At 36.3% G+C, this 16,496-nt stretch overlaps 1 protein-coding gene across 2 annotated transcripts in view; it reads left to right on the forward strand.

The window, feature by feature from the left end:
* The window catches only part of onecut1 (one cut homeobox 1), a 35,212-nt gene extending 29,013 nt beyond the window's left edge, over positions 1-6,199 (forward strand). Inside the window, exon 2 of one of the 2 annotated variants that reach the window (XM_018091900.2) lies at positions 538-6,199. In XM_018091900.2, coding sequence (XP_017947389.1) covers positions 538-830 — 293 coding nt within the window. In that variant the 3' untranslated portion in view covers positions 831-6,199. 2 annotated transcript variants of the gene reach the window in all.
* The last annotated feature ends 10,297 nt before the right edge of the window (positions 6,200-16,496 follow it).

The raw sequence follows: 16,496 nt of genomic DNA on the forward strand, positions 1-16,496 counted from the left end.
TTGCAGCTCAGTTTGGGTGCCAAAAAAAAATTGTGCCAGATGGCACTTTACATATGTTAATATAGGGTCCCATCATTTTATTTTATTTTTTTCTACCAGAAATGTATCTTTTTTTACAAAGTACTGTAGAGATGGCACTCTCTAGAAATCTAGAGGCATTGGGCTTCAGCCAGGAGCAGGCCCATAGGCCCCGCTGTTGATCTGATTAAGTAAACCATATAGGTTCCACTCAAGCCAGTCCGACACTATGTTCAACTGCACCCGGTGCTACAATATGCACCTAGTCAGCAAAAAGTTGACTACCAACCAGATATGTTTAACTGGATATTGTTTAATGCAATGACTCCACCCCCTTGGAACCTGGAAATTGTTTTAATTTGTCATATAGTACTTATTAGAAAAAACACTAATGGTCATGCATCACAACAAGAAACTTTGTTGAAGTCCTACTTTTGTAATGTAAAACCTTTGCGTGTGCAATTATTGTTATGCAATTTAACACACTTGCCAATATATACATTTATTCTTTATTTTTAGCATGCAAACGGAAAGAACAAGAACATGGAAAAGACAGAGGGAACACACCAAAAAAGCCAAGGTTGGTCTTCACAGATGTCCAACGCAGAACTCTCCATGCAATATTTAAAGAAAATAAGCGTCCATCCAAAGAGTTACAAATCACCATTTCCCAGCAGCTAGGCCTGGAGCTCAGCACAGTCAGTAATTTTTTCATGAATGCTCGCAGGAGGAGTCTTGATAAGTGGCAGGATGAGGGAAACTCTGGGTCTGGCAACACATCATCTTCATCAAGCACTTGTACCAAAGCATGAAGGGAAACACACAAACCCCAGAAACTGAAACCTCGGTGGAAAAGCTTTAATACAAAGACCAGGACCTCAGCTTAGTAGGTTTATACTTTAGAACTATTTGAAACCAAAATAATTTATAAGTCCAAAGAAACCAAAGACTCATTTCTCCTGGTGACTTTTATTCTTAAGACATTTTTTCAGGAGAACGACTTGCAAAAAAAAAATGGAGTCAAAATAACGAAATCAATCCCACTGACCTTACACCTTCACCTGTCATCCTCATTATTCCCACAGTATTTTGTTGTCTGGTGGTTTGGAAAATCGTGATCTCTTGTCATTGAATGGACATCTTATAGGGGTCTTCATTCTCACCACCCATTTCCATGCAGGTGTAGGGAAGATCAGAGGTTAATACAAACCCTTGGTAAGGAACATGGTCAAAACGTGTCTACAGAATGGGATATGGGTTGACCAACAAGTCGTCTGAGTTTATTGGAACTGAGTGTAAATGACTCTCACTGTTTGAACCAAGTAGTTCCACCGTATGGCGGTAAAGTTCAAACTGTTGAACAGCACCTAAACATGTGCATTCTCTCTGTTTGTTAAGGGTTGATTAGATACTAGAAATTAAGCCTTTCCTACCATAGAAGCATACCAAAGAAAAAGTATTTCACTAGGAGTTTACTCTACGCATTCTAACATTTCAGCAATGTTTTACAGTAAACACAGTACATAAAATATAGTTATAAATAATTTACATTTCTTACAAAAAAAAAGTGCATTATGTGCAAAAGGCATATTTGTACTTTAAATAGAATTATTTTAAAAATAGCACAAAATTCTAGTTTATGTGGTTTCGTACCACACTTACCATTTTACAATTTTTTAAACAGTTTTGCATTCAAGCACGGATTCTAGAAATTCAGGAAACAAGGCCCTACAAGAAAAAAAAAGAATCTGTACTTGGTGAATCACTAATTTATACATTTCAAATTGCTACTGTTATGCCTGGATATTGCAGGTTATATCTTTATTCATTGTTCCTTGACTCGCTTGCCATTTGCTATGACTAAAAGCAGTGGTTGGTTGTACAGATTTGCAGAGGAACATCCTATAAATGCTGTTCAAGCCAATGCTGAAGCACCATTGAAATAACAGAGAAATATTTAACCCCCCTGTCTTATATTAGAGTCTTGGCTTGTTTCCAAACTGAACAAGTGGCCAAACATAGCAACCTCTATTTGAAATGATTTTAAATTAAGTTTATTACAATAAATATCAATAAATATAGATGACTTTTTCTGCAGTCCCAAGGGCTGTACAGTATATTTTATACAATAACTTGCATCACATTTTATTTGTTTTAATGAATAAACGAATAAGTATTAATAGAGGGCACAATCAGTTCATAATATCCCAATAAGATTTTTTACAAGATCATGCAGGCTGCAATTATATCCTATAATCTGTTATGAGACAACAACCCCATATTCCTGGAAATAGTTCTGAATAATATCATACTTATTTCTGATCAATACAATATACGATAACAGTATTTTACTATTAATACATTTCATACAAAATAAATGTAAATATAACAATCTGTACTACTTCAGATACAAAATTCTGCATAGTATCTCTTCCAAATCAAACATGATCTTGTTTTAGAACAAACAAACTAAACCGAATAGTAAATCAATTTAATATGCTGTATATTCTTATTCTGCAATTCACCTTGGAATTTACCATGCTATGTGGTATTTTCAATGCATTTTATCCATAACTTGAACTTCTAAAATTTTGAGCAATGCTAAACCTTAGTATGGATATTCTATTATTTATACAGGGCACTGAAATTATTTACAAATACATACAGTCTTTGCAGGTTTATTTAACAATGTTGTTTTGTTGTGTAGACGAACTCCAGTATATCCCAAAGATAATATATATATTGCACAAGAAAAAACCTACTATATTTTAGCAAAATAACCATATTTCCCATTGTTTTTCTCTTTTATTTACTCTCCTGTATATTTTTTATGTAGTGTTTGGAATGTTTTGAAGTACAACCACCCAAATAATTGCTTATACCAAAGAACACAATCCTAAGAGCAATGACCTTGGAGTATGGACACATTTTGAGACACTTTTCACCATATGCATAATCAGATAACTAATCCATAATCTTTGTCACAAGGAGCACACCGTCTTTCTTTAAATAAGCCATTCTTCTAATAAACTAGCATCTACTCATGGATATAGTAAAGTGTTTAGATCTCAGGGCTTCAGATTGTAGAGTTTCCATACATTAATGGTGATTGTTGTATGCTTTATAATGGTCATTTTACTCATGACCGTACATGGATCCGATTTTTGTTGTATCTTTTTTATCTGTTCATTTGTTTGACAATGGCTCTTTTCTTGCTGGTACTGCAAGCCCTTGATATACCAAAGAACCCTTTCACATTTCCTCTCAGTTGAGGTGGAAAGGCAGTCGTATTACTACACAGAATTGAAGGGAGGAAAAAGAAAAGAAAACTATGCATTTAACAAACAAAGAGAAAGCACGGAGGCAGTTTTGTCTAACTGACGTTTATGGTGTGTTCAAATCCTGGAACAGAAGCCAGTCGGAATTCTTTGTGCTGGCCTTCTGCTCTATTGTGGTGTGGTTAGCTTTACAATACATTTGGTAACTATTTCCTAAGACTATGACAAAGAAGCAAAGAGATAGCTGCTTCCACAAAATGTAAAAAAATGTAAAGATCTACTATTTATAGTGTGAACCAAAGACGCTACCTCACTCGATTTCCATTTCGTGATTTTAATCACATTGATGATACCAAAGAATACCAAAGATTTTTCTTGCACGGCCTTCGTCTGCCAAAGGCACTCTGCGACCTTCCCCTGACTCCTGACCCACAACCCCTGACCTTCATGATATATATATATATATATATATATCACCTTTCTTTTTTTCCAGATATATTATAATTAACCCCTTCAGGGTCAGAGGTGCTTACAAACACCCCTGGGACTGATGGAGTCAATAGCAAAGAGACCAGATGGCTTCACATGATCAAGGTCTGGCCTCATCAATTTCCCTTGCTGGTGGTGCCCGAACAAAACCTATTATGCTGGGCATAGCTGATGTCACATAACAACCACAAACTGCATTTTTTTAAATTAAACTGGGAAGACTTTTATTTTTACAAGGCCTGATGAGGTCCTATAACCCATTAGTAGAAATAATGGCCACATCTGTAAGGTCTGCAAGATAATTAGAGATTTAAGACCAAGACATCAGATTCCAGCAGCCTGCCCGTGGTCATCTGCTGCCTTCTGGACAACCTAGAATTGTACGCAACAAACCATTAATAATGTTTGAAAATAAACAAAGCTTTAGGCAAATATGTTGCAAACATTGTAAACTCATAGGACGAGTGCCTTGCTTAAACCAAAGTGTTAAACCGCCGTTGACCTCTTCTATCTCACCTTATACTCTTTGAATACCTCAGCCTCTTCGAAAGGCCACTGATTAAATAATAGTACTAATAATGGAATAATTCTTCACCGTGGTGCTTTTGCATTGCAACCATGCAAATAACCTTTCTTTGATACCAAAGGCATTTCTTTTTCACTCTAGCTGATGAACCAAAGTCTTAGTGTGTCCCAGCTTTTGGCAGCATCCGTTCTCTCCACCTGACCATTTTGCCCTGAGTACCTGTTGCCTGGATGTAGGCCGTGCAGTTTCTCTTACCAATTTCTCCAAATACCTCATAGTATAAGAAATCTTTAGGATTACATTGTATAGAAAGTCTATGTGATAACACAAACATACTAGTTTGATAACTGTTAACCTTCATACAAAAGTTTTATCATTATTTATTTTGTAGGCTTTTTTTTCCGTTGGTAGAGCCTCTCTTAAAAGAATTTTTTTTTCCTGTAAGATAGGGAAGGGGTTGGGTCAGGACAGGTTGCAAAAGTGAATGCAATGAAGTTGAAATGGCTTTGATTTTTTTTATTTTAAGACAACGACACTTTGTGTTTGATATTCAGCGTTCTTTTCACAGGGTACAAACAACGAAAGATGTTTCTAGATGTAATAATAAGTCCTTGTTTCTGTTCTTTCTAAATGTTCTGTGAGCTTTTATTTCTGTTATTTTTTTCCTGTTTTATTTAATCTCTGCTTAATTTATGACTGTAGTTGAAAAATGCCTGTAAATAGTCGATTTGAAAACAACCAAAGTTCATGTTACAATCTCTTTTCTTATTGGTTCATTTGCTAAGATGTACTGAGGGAGAGTTGCATTTCTCTTGATTGTGCAGGGTGTATAAAGATGAATCTTAGCAGACACCTTGATGTGTGTTTAAAAACACTGCCAGATCCCCATACCTTGTATTTGCCAAATGTATGGATCAAGGTATTGTAATCAAAGAAAAAAAAGTCATTTGTATTTATGTATAGTTTCAGTTTGTTGTGTTTTGTTAATTTATTCCAGAGGGATTACTTTGTGGGTTTAACCCACAAATCCAAAGAAGTTTCCAAGCATTGTTAAATGTTAATCAAGCACTGGCATTGTCAAAGGCATTTCTTTTTTTTTTTTTTAACTGCTTCATTTGTGTAAATATTTGTGTATAATTTTTGCCGTACGCACGGGTATAGAATGATGAGTCGTCACACGTTGGAGACAAACTTGTATTTGGAAATCTCTCTACTTTATAAATAAATGGTCATTGTAAATTGAATTTGTGGTTTACAGAGGTGGGTGGACAAACAATGTCACTGGACCATTGTATTTGGTTACCTGGTATACAATAAAAGCCACCAAGGGCAGCTGGACTGCTACCTGTCGCAAACATTGTGTACTTCGGTGACAAAAATGAAATACAATTCTTACTCTTTAAATAACTGGGATAGGATTATGCACACAAGCACATTTGTACCTGCCTCTAGGGTGCAACTTTGTTTAACCACCATCTACCATAGAGCAAGGAAAGTAAATTAGGAATACGCCAATGCTAAACCTGAATATGATGATCTGAGTTCAGCATTCTCATACCTGTGAGTTCACATATTTAGTAATCTCTACATCAACCTTCAGATGGTGATTAAACTGGTCGCAACTTGGAATCAGATACTAAGTTTTTAGGTGTTTTATTCGACACCTTTATGGATTAAATGTCTGAACATGTTTTTCATTTTGGTATGATTACTGTAAAATTGTAATGCTGAAACAAAAAAAATGTCACCACTTCTTCTGTCATGATGTACACTGATTTCCTGTGCTACAGCGTCACGTGTTTGTTTCTGTTCTGCCACCATACTTCATGCCCTACGTTCATTTGCAGTGACAATGATGTCAGGAAATTAAATAAACTGCATCCATGTATCTCAGTGCTTATCCAATCATTACTGGATTGATTGGCAATCCAATGCTATATACTATTTAGGTTTATTTCAAAAGAATTGGGTGACACAGTTATGGAACAGATTTCATTTAATACTCTAGTTGTTGCATTCCATGTGAAATTTGATGCGGGAGCGATTTAACTACATACCTTTAGTGACAAAAAAAACTGTATATGGCTCAGATCTAAGTATAAGGACATTTCATAAATAATTCATTCTAGATTCACTAGACTTGCATTTCAATGCATGCATTTCATAAATACATTTAGGACAATTCCATTTTGATAGTCTACTGGTTGGTTAGATTATTTTTCCTTTCCTTTAACTAATGGAAGAAATGGAATTGCCCAAAGAAGTCTGATCCATTCATTTGGCACATATTTCTATTTATTTCAGCAGTCCTGTGGAAATGATCTATCATTGTTGTGATATATTCAACAACAACCAATGCCACCCATTACTTCTATGTGGACAAACAAATTATTATACCTGTGCACAGAAAATTGTGACACAAAGAGAAAAAATTGTATGCACCCAATGGCCTACTACATGGCTTTTTAGGGGTAGAAACAAAAGCATTTTGTGCTCAAGGGAACGCTGGCCACAACCCATAACTGACCTATAACACTGAAACATTTTCATATTGAACCAACACTCCATCTTGTTTACATTCCACTATCTACATACCTAATTAGACTCAAAACAAAGCTTTGCTCTATAACAGGACTGTCCAACTAGAGGCCTGTGGGCCGGATGTGGCATTCCAAGGGATTTTTATGGCCTTGCTTAAAGGCTCCATAGACTTCACTGCATGACCTCATTATTTTAACTTAATCCGACCCTCGAACATGTTATATGGGAAATAATAATTCCACTACATATAATAAAATGGACAGCAAACCTCTATAACATTGGGGGTTTCCAAAAGTCAACCCATTTTAATATCAGCGTATGTCAAAAATATTTGCCAGCCCAAGATAAAAAAACTGTACACTACTCATTATTATGCTGCCATAATATATATATATATATAAATAGATCCAATAATCTAATTTGTATTTTTTAATAGGCAGAGCATGTTAAGGGGTTAAACAACAGATGCTGTAGGGAGACGCAATGTTCTCCTTTGTTTTGGTTATTGCCAGTGAGGCTGTTGTTAAACTGTACCTTAATAATTATGCTGATTCGGTGTGATTTCAGGGTCAATCCCATTGGTGATCCTTATAGTAATAAATGTATTACATAGTATGTAATATATTCCATGCTAGTATGGTAAATTCCTTGCAATTTTCTGACTGAATTGGGAAACCATCACACTCATGATTCATTTCATTAAAACTCAACTCGAAATCTAGTTTTGAAATATTTATATGTATGTTCCACTTTGTAAATACAGGTGTTTACAAAATTTGATGGGCAACATGGCTAGGAAATCTTTGGTCAACCGATATAGCCAATGGGATCATTGTTTGTACAATGGGTGGAGACACCACATACAGGGCTTTAATGGATACAGTCACAGTCCTGTAAAAAGTGAAATAGTGAAAAAAGTGAAATAATGTGCATTTTTTACAGTTGCATTTTATTCCTATACTTTTTCTTTGACAGTTGATATGTTGGGTTAATTGCATCCAATAAACAGACAAATAATATCCAAGGTTCCATAGTTATGATCAGCAAATCATCATCCAGATTCGTAACAAACTCCCTGCAGTCTGGATCCATAATCTTTCAGGAGGTCTAAGCTCTGCAGTGAAGTTTGACTGAGAGAGAAAGCCAATAATAGATCTCCACATTTAGAAATGTTCTCTTATACTACTGCACTGGCAATAGTTCTAGGTGCATACATTTTTATCTCCAAAACAATCTAGACTTCCACGGATACAAATATAAATGTGTGTTTGGCATTACTAGCTGTTCATTAAAATACAATACACAGGAGACACTGGCAGATATCCTGTAAGTTCCTTAAACTCAATCTATAAAGCATAGTGGCAACTCCCTTCCGTGTAAGACTAATATCACACTTGGGGGCTGATTTACTTACCCACGAACGGGTCGAATGGAGTCCGATTGCGTTTTTTTCGTAATGATCGGTACTTTGCGATTTTTTCGTATGTTTTGCGATTTTTTCGGATTCTTTACGAATTTTTCGGATCCAATACGATTTTTGCGTAAAAACGCGAGTTTTCCTATCCATTACGAAAGTTGCGTAAAAAGTTGCGCATTTTGCGTAGCGTTAAAACTTACGCGAAAAGTTGCGCATTTTTCGTAGCGTTAAGTTTTAACGCTACGAAAAATGCGCAACTTTTCGCGTAAGTTTTAACGCTACGAAAAATGCGCAACTTTTTACGCAACTTTGGTAATGGATACGAAAAACTCGCGTTTTTACGCAAAAATCGTATTGGTAACGAAAAATTCGTACAGAATCCGAAAAAATCGCAAAACATACGAAAAAGTCGCAAAATGTTCGTTTTCAAGTCGGAACTTTTCCAATTCGGGTCGGATTCGTGGGTTAGTAAATCAGCCCCTTGGTGTCATGTTATGGTTACTTTTTTAATGGGAAGTCACAAGAACAAAACACTGAGATTTATCCCATCATAGCTAATGAGAATTCCCATAATTAAAAGGTGAGAAGTCCCCCCAAAACAGAAAGGAATGCTTTCAGGCTGTGTGCTTTGCTCATGGTGATTTCCTATTCTGCCCCAAATGTTGGCTACAAAACTACACGTGAAATAAGGCAAACAACTGAATACTCGTTCTGTCCCAAGAAACATAATTATCCTACATTTTCAATATTTTATTTCCATGCCTAAGTTAGCTTTGTTTGAGAAAAGGTCGTTGAAGACAATCATGCTGAGAAGGAGCAGAGATTCCCAACCTGACTCTCCAGCTTTTCCAGGAAACCAGCTCCCATCATCATTAGCTATCAACTGGATGATGAGGGTTTAGTTCTACAATTAAATATAGTCCTAAAAGCCTGAATTTGCTTGGTGAAGAGTCAGATACTTATTCCAATAGACTGGCAGAGGAAGATCTTGCATTGTAAGTAAAAACCCTTTGGCGTCAGAAAGAGCTAATTCTACTGCTCGCTGGCATTATAAGTGGCGATAATATTTAACTGAAAGTACAAACTTGGGGGCTTTTGTATTCCATATTTTTAATTTTTCCTAGAGAGGTGAAAGAATTGTTATATGTTATGTTTGCATATACATTTTTAGTATATGTGGATTGTACCTCCTCCCAGTACTTCTCTTATATTAGTCCTTTCCTGAGTCCATAGGATCTTATGTACTTTTGTGTGTAGCTTCTAAATGCAGTAGGCATTCTTCAGGTTTGTTTTCCTGTGCCGCATCCAAATGTAATTTAGTTTTCTTTCTGTTTCTTTTTTGCTTCCATCCTGTTCCTACAATATGCCGTGCAATATCATCTGCTGTGTTTTCTTAGAAAAAAAAAAAAGAAAATGAATGAAAAAAAAAGACAAGTAAAGATGTCCTTATGTTTTTTCAGTGTTAAAATGTTCTGCATTTATGTAGTCATGAAACTGTAGTAAATAAATTGTTGGATTTTCCAGCACTTTAAATTTCAAACATTTCTTGTTCTGTATCTCCTAATGGATGTTTTCTGGAATTCTTTTGTTTTGTTGTTTTTTTCTTGCTTTTGGTTATTTTTACAAACAGCAAAGAATGAAAATATTTGGCGGCTTTTTGATATTAATACAGCTTTGAACAGAATGCATTTTGAAATAAAGTGTTGATTGTTTCATGATAGACACATGATGCTTAATGTTATATTTATTCAGACACCATTCACAAGATATTTAATGTAAAATGCATGTAAGTGCAAGGGTTACAGCGGGCACAGAACCAATCCTTGTGGCAAATGTTATTGGCCCTGGACCTTCTTTTCACTGAGTTTTCATTGAGAAAGAACACAAAACACTTCTGCAGATATTTGGAAATACTTATTGTGCAATTCAGGGGGAAAATACATTTGGTGCCAAAATTAGACTGAGTAAATTCCCTGTTTATGTTATGTGCTTCCAGTGATTTTTTTGCAACACCAGATCCTGAAGGGTTTCTGAGAGTTCACTTGCTCAGGCTTGTGGTCCTTCGACAAAGGGGCTACAATTCCCTCTCTTTTGTCCATATTATCTATCTCGCCCATATCTAATATCTAATTAGCCCACTGGGTGGAAAACATAAGATTTAGATAAACACTAGTCTAAACAATCGTTGCACATACTTGTTCAGTTTAAGTTGCTGTTATGAATAAATCCAGATAGGGGGCTATGATGATTTTTAATATTTCTGAGTCTGCATATGCCCACGATGTTACACGAGGCAACCCAAGTGCTCAAGAACAGGCAAGATCACTAAGAATGCGAGTAGGAGAATAGGAACTGCCAGCTAAACCCAACATTTGAAAAGTAAGAATATAGACAGGTATAGGAAGTAGTGGCATATGGCATAGGAGCCAAAACAGCTGCAGGTGCAGAAGATGCCAGAAACCTGCACAGCAACAATGAGAGTGTATAAACTGAACAGCAGCCAGGCAGAATCAGGCAGAATTTTCCATGTAGGAGGGATAAAGGCTCAAACTCAGGTACAAACAGTGGTAGGCAGAGACACCTGCATGGGTGATTGGGCAACAGACACACAGTCCACAGTCCAAAAACAGACAGAAAAACAAATTTGCTTTTTATAATATTAAATGAAACAAACAGGCACTCTTCTCCCCTTTGTGTTTAGGAGATGCCCTCAGTTACTGAGCTGCCACAAGAGCATAAAGTCTTACAACAGTGTCTACAGGTGCAGGGAAGAGCAATAAATATACATAGCTTGAAGAAGTTGGAGTTTAGAACATACCAGATAAGTGATCTACCAACATGGAAAAACAAGGGAATGCTCACTAATAGTGATGAACAAGTCTGTCCCTTTTCGCTTCACCAAAAAAATATTCGCAAAAATGGGGAAAACTTTGCAAAACTGTGAAAAACTGTGAAAAATTTGTGAAAAGCACCTACCGTACGACTTTGTTGGACACAACTGCTATGTATTTGACACGACTGCAAGTTTTTTTGATGCAACTGTAACTTTTTCCGCACTCAGAGAATTTTTTTTGCGGCAAATTTTTGCGGCTGTTTTGTGAAAACGGAAATGCAATTTAGTGTAATAAATCCAGAAGTTGGCAAAATGCCTTCCTTACCTAAAGGAGAGGCAAAACTGACACAAATTATTATCAGAGTGAGGGCAAGTACCAGTAACACAGAGCAGGCTGCATGTAACATGTGTTGCACATAATCAGCGCAGTTTATCTCACAAAATGTTACTCGCAAAGTGACACCATTTATTACAATAGAAAGAGGTGTGCCATGTTAAATTGTACTGAGCTGAATTCTCTTGCCTGCTCCATCTGTAACTTGATTAATTCAGCACCATAGGGCTCATTTACCACTGCCCCAGGCACAAGCGCAAGCATACAAAGGGGAGCAAAATTACACCCCTTAGGGCCATGCAATTAACAGTTGTGCCTTAGGCAATGATCTGCGCAGGTCTGTTCAGATTAATTATGCATGTTAGGGATTATATACAATGGTCCCAAACACAAGTTCAAGAATAAAAACAGGAGCAAAATTGTACAGTTTGTAGTTACTTTGTGTCTGTTGGGCTTAAATAACTACATAGTTAAAGGGGTAGTTCACCTTTTAGTTATCCTTTAGTATGTTGCAAAATGGCCAATGATTAGCAACTTTTCAATTATTCTTCATTTTTTATTATATTTGATTTGCCTTCCTCTTCTGACACTTTCAAGCTTCAAATGGGGGTCACTGACCCCAGCAGCCCATACACTATTGCTGTATGAGGCTACAATCATTGCTTTTTTTATTACTTATCTTTCTGTCCAGGTGCTCTCCAATTCATATTCTAGCCTCTCATTCAAACCACTTCCTGGCTGCTAGGTTAAATTGAACCCTAGATAGCTGCTGAAATTCCAAACTGGAGAGCTGTTGAACAAAAAGCTATAACAAATCATAAAAAAATGAAAATGAAAAATGAAGACCAATTGCAATTTTTTTTTCAGAATATCATCCTCTACATCAGTGATCCCCAACCAGTGGCTCAGGAGCAACAAGTTGCTCACCAACTCCTTGGATGTTGCTCCCAGTGGCCTCAAAGCAGGTGCTTCTTTTTGAATTTCTGGCTTTTGGGTAAGTTTTGGTTGCATAAAATCCAGGTGTACTGCCAAACAGAGCCTCATGTAGGCTGTCCCTGGAACATTTTTCATGCTTTTGTTGCTCTCCAACTCTTTTTACATTTGAATGTGGCTCACGGGTACAAAAAGGTTAGGGATCCCTGCTGTACATCATATTAAAAGTTCAAACATAAACAACCCCTTTAATTTGAGAATTATTTTTTTTTTATAATTCTTTATTTTGCAATTTGTCAGGTATGGGGAAGGGATACAGAAGGCAAAAGGGATGGGTAGGGGGGGTAGGGAACATTGCATATGGTAGTCTTGACATTTCTTATACATTTACAATTTCAGGCAAGCTGTCATCAAGTTATTTCTACATTTTCAGGTAAATATTCGTTTAACTAAACCTTATAAACATTAGTTAATTTGAGAATTATTAATTAAAAAGGCAGTACATAAATACACACTTAAACAGACCTATCTATACAATCGAAACTATATATACCAATATCTATACCAACTAACTGTGACTTTAAGATCATTATAGCCTAAGATATTATGCTTGTTTCAGAAATTATCCAAACCATTGTTAAAGGCATTAATGGAATCTGCCATCAGAACATTACCAGCAGGGTATACCGCAACCTCATTGCCCTCACTGTGAAGAACCCATATGCTGTTCAGTTCCTCAAGTCTACAAGGCTGGCCTCTGGTGCATTGATCCTTTCTATAGATATAAGTCTACAGGTTAATGGATCACAGACAGTTCTAATTCTGGGGAATATTGTGTAAAAAACGTATTTAAAGGTATAAAGCTGTGCAAAGATTTTATACATATGGAAAGACAAGCGAAATTTTGTGGTGTTAAACAGGTGTAGAGTGCTGACACTTTTTTCCACAGCTTTTTACACCAGAATCTCTTTGCCACCTCAGCATTATCTGTTTGACTGCAATGATTTATTCCAGCTTTGATATGGTATAGAAAAAATGGTATAAATGATAGTGCTATTGTGGTGTAAAAATGAAATACACACCTTTAGAAATACTTCCACAGGGTCTTTATAATGGATTATCTGCATGATAGTGATGCATGGATTGAATTCACGTGTAAGGACACAAGGGAATCTTTATAGCTATGCTTTTTATTTCACACCAATTTTTACACCTTTTTATATAAATCATTTAGGCAGCATCATAAATATGCCACTTAGTTCAGTAACACACAGACACTAGCTGATAAATCTAGTATTAAATGTCCATTGTGGTACAAAACTGTTACTATACAGTCTGAGGGGTAGGCTGGTTTTAGGCAAGGGGAGATGGGTTTTCAGGTTCGAATAGCAACCCATGGCCATATGTTATATGTAAATTATTATATACTAACAGATAAATACGTGTATTTCTTAGACATCTTAAGTAATCACATAAGCAGTGTCCTGTGCGTGGTCTTAAAGTGGGTACTGAACCATTCCCTAAGCCAAACAGACATTCTTAGTTGTCACCCAAACTATTGAAAACTACTGTTTTTTAATTTCTTTAGCCACTTATTACCCTCCTATTCATGTCTGTAACTTACTTACCCCATTAGATTGAAAGCTCTATAGGGCAGGGAAGTATTTTCTCGTGTGTCTCTTAACACTTAGGGGCACATTTACTAACCCACGAACGGGCCGAATGCGTCCGATTGCGTTTTTTTCGTAATGATTGGTATTTTGCGATTTTTTCGGGAAATTATCGCGACTTTTTCGTTACTAATACGATTTGTGCGAAAAAACGCGAGTTTTTCGTAGCCATTCCGAAAGTTGAGCAAAATCTGGCGATTTTTCGTAGCGTTAAAACTTGCGCAAAAAGTTGCGATTTTTCCGTAGCGTTAAAACTTGCGCGAAACGTCGCACCTTTTAAGTTTTAACGCTTCGAAAAAATCGCCAGATTTTGCGCAACTTTCGGAATGGCTATGAAAAACTCGCGTTTTTCGCGCAAATCGTATTGGTAACGAAAAAGTCGCGACAATTTCCGAAAAGTCGTAAAGACGCCGAAAAAATCGCAAAAAATACGAAAAAGTCGCAAAATGTTCGTTTTCAAATCGGAATTTTTCCAATTCGGTTCAGATTCGTGTCTTAGTAAATGTGCCCCTTAGGCTAATTTCACATTCAGCATTTTCCCCACTTGTAGAAAAATGCTGCCCGAGAAATTAGCCCTATACAGTCCTATACGTTTAGTTATTGACAGGGCAGATTTTTGGCAAAAAATGCATTTAAGTTGTTACATTTTTTCATTTTTTGTTATTGTATTTTTTCCCATTTATTAAAGGACACGGAGAGTTAATACGTTTATAATACATACCCACCAATGATTATTTCAATTGTAGGATAGGTTTATAATTCTTGCTTGTTTCAGAAGGAAGCTAAATATAAGATGTGTACCTTTCACATAGTTTATAAAGCTAACAGTGCTCTGCAGTGCATGGTAAACTAAGAAAAAACATTTTTTGGAATTGTACAAAGTACCCGCCTCTGCTTGTATAGGAGAAACCTTCTGCTATTACTGAAATCTTTCTCTCTCTATAGGGACATTCAGGTAGTAGGAGGCAAAATAAACTGACAAATAATACAATATCTTTGGGAAAAGGACACTCAGAATCTCTAGCTGAACTCCTCAGTTCCTCCAACTGGGTCGGCAAATGAAAAACACAACTAATCAGTGCCAAAGGCTGCCATAGACTGACACGACTCACTTTAATATCAACCCTTTACCCCAATCCCCTCTTCCCTTTCATTTGAAGTCTATCCACTTCTTATATTTTTTACCTTTATAATCCAAGTTGTAGTCATTATCAGACCTTATGGAATTCCCTTTGGCAACTTTTATGCCTGGTTTTCTTTTCTTCCTATACATCCCCCCATCATCCTTGGTGATTTTTTCAATGTTGTTATTAAGAAGTCCACATAAGTTGCATTCACCATTTCTAACAGGTGAAACCTAACAGGAGGTTTCCAACTTCCATTGTTTCATCTAAAAAGGGTTACTGTGCTAGGTTTTTAGAGTATGCAGGAAGCTTTCCCTCCGTATTTTCCTTCCCTTTTCTATTTGTTATGAACAGATTGGCTGTGTTTGCCTTTCGGTTTATTTTTGGAAAGAAAGGACATTGAGGGTAAAGTATATACATACAAACCGTACAAACCAATCAGCTGATACCATCTACTGAAATGCTGCTTGAAAAAACAGCTGATTCGTTGCTATGGGTTACTAGAACTAGAGCAAACTTTGCTAGGATTATATTACCTACATACTTGGATCGTTATGGGACTTTCAGTACAGTATTATTATTATTATACTTTATTATACTAAGCATATTTTACAAATACATTTCCAAACCCTTTATTTGACGTAAAGATCTCTGTTCATCTTCTACCTACAATATTTAATATGTTAAAAATACATTTTGCAAAATGCAGATATGACCTTTATTGTAATGAGCTCCTCGGATTAAGGTTACGGGAAGCCCTGGGCCAAGTATAGATTGGGTGCTTCCAATTACTCTAGCCACACAATTGTCACATTTCCCACTGAGCGCATTAATCTTGTCTAATTGCATGTCCAATCCTGTGGCTTTATAATGCATGTCCCTCTTATCAAGAACAATGTGAAATAGGCACAGGAAGCACTGTGATACAATAATATATCTGAAAACCACAAGAATTTTATTGGGTAAGAAATAAAATATATACAAAAATAAACCTAACATTTAATCAAATAACTGAAAGGTAGAGCTATACTCGGACAAGGAAATTAACTTCTGAGTGTACAAGGATAAAGAAACTATGCATGTTCTACATAGTTCTGACTATTGGCTGGAATAATTGCAGTAGAATTGTATGCAAAGTCAAATATTATATCATTTTAGGTCATCTATACACGTATTCACGTATGTTTTGCATATAACAAATCCAGTTTGCAGTATGTACATGCTTATTACCAGCTGGCAGTGATATTAGTAGCATGTACTTTTGCTCAGATTTCCCCTCAGGTCTCTGGGGGAATGGAAGATTATTTGGATAATGGCATGTGTATGATGTCAT

The sequence above is a fragment of the Xenopus tropicalis genome, chromosome 3, assembly GCF_000004195.4.
Source record: "Xenopus tropicalis strain Nigerian chromosome 3, UCB_Xtro_10.0, whole genome shotgun sequence".
Taxonomy (NCBI): Eukaryota; Metazoa; Chordata; class Amphibia; order Anura; family Pipidae; genus Xenopus; species Xenopus tropicalis.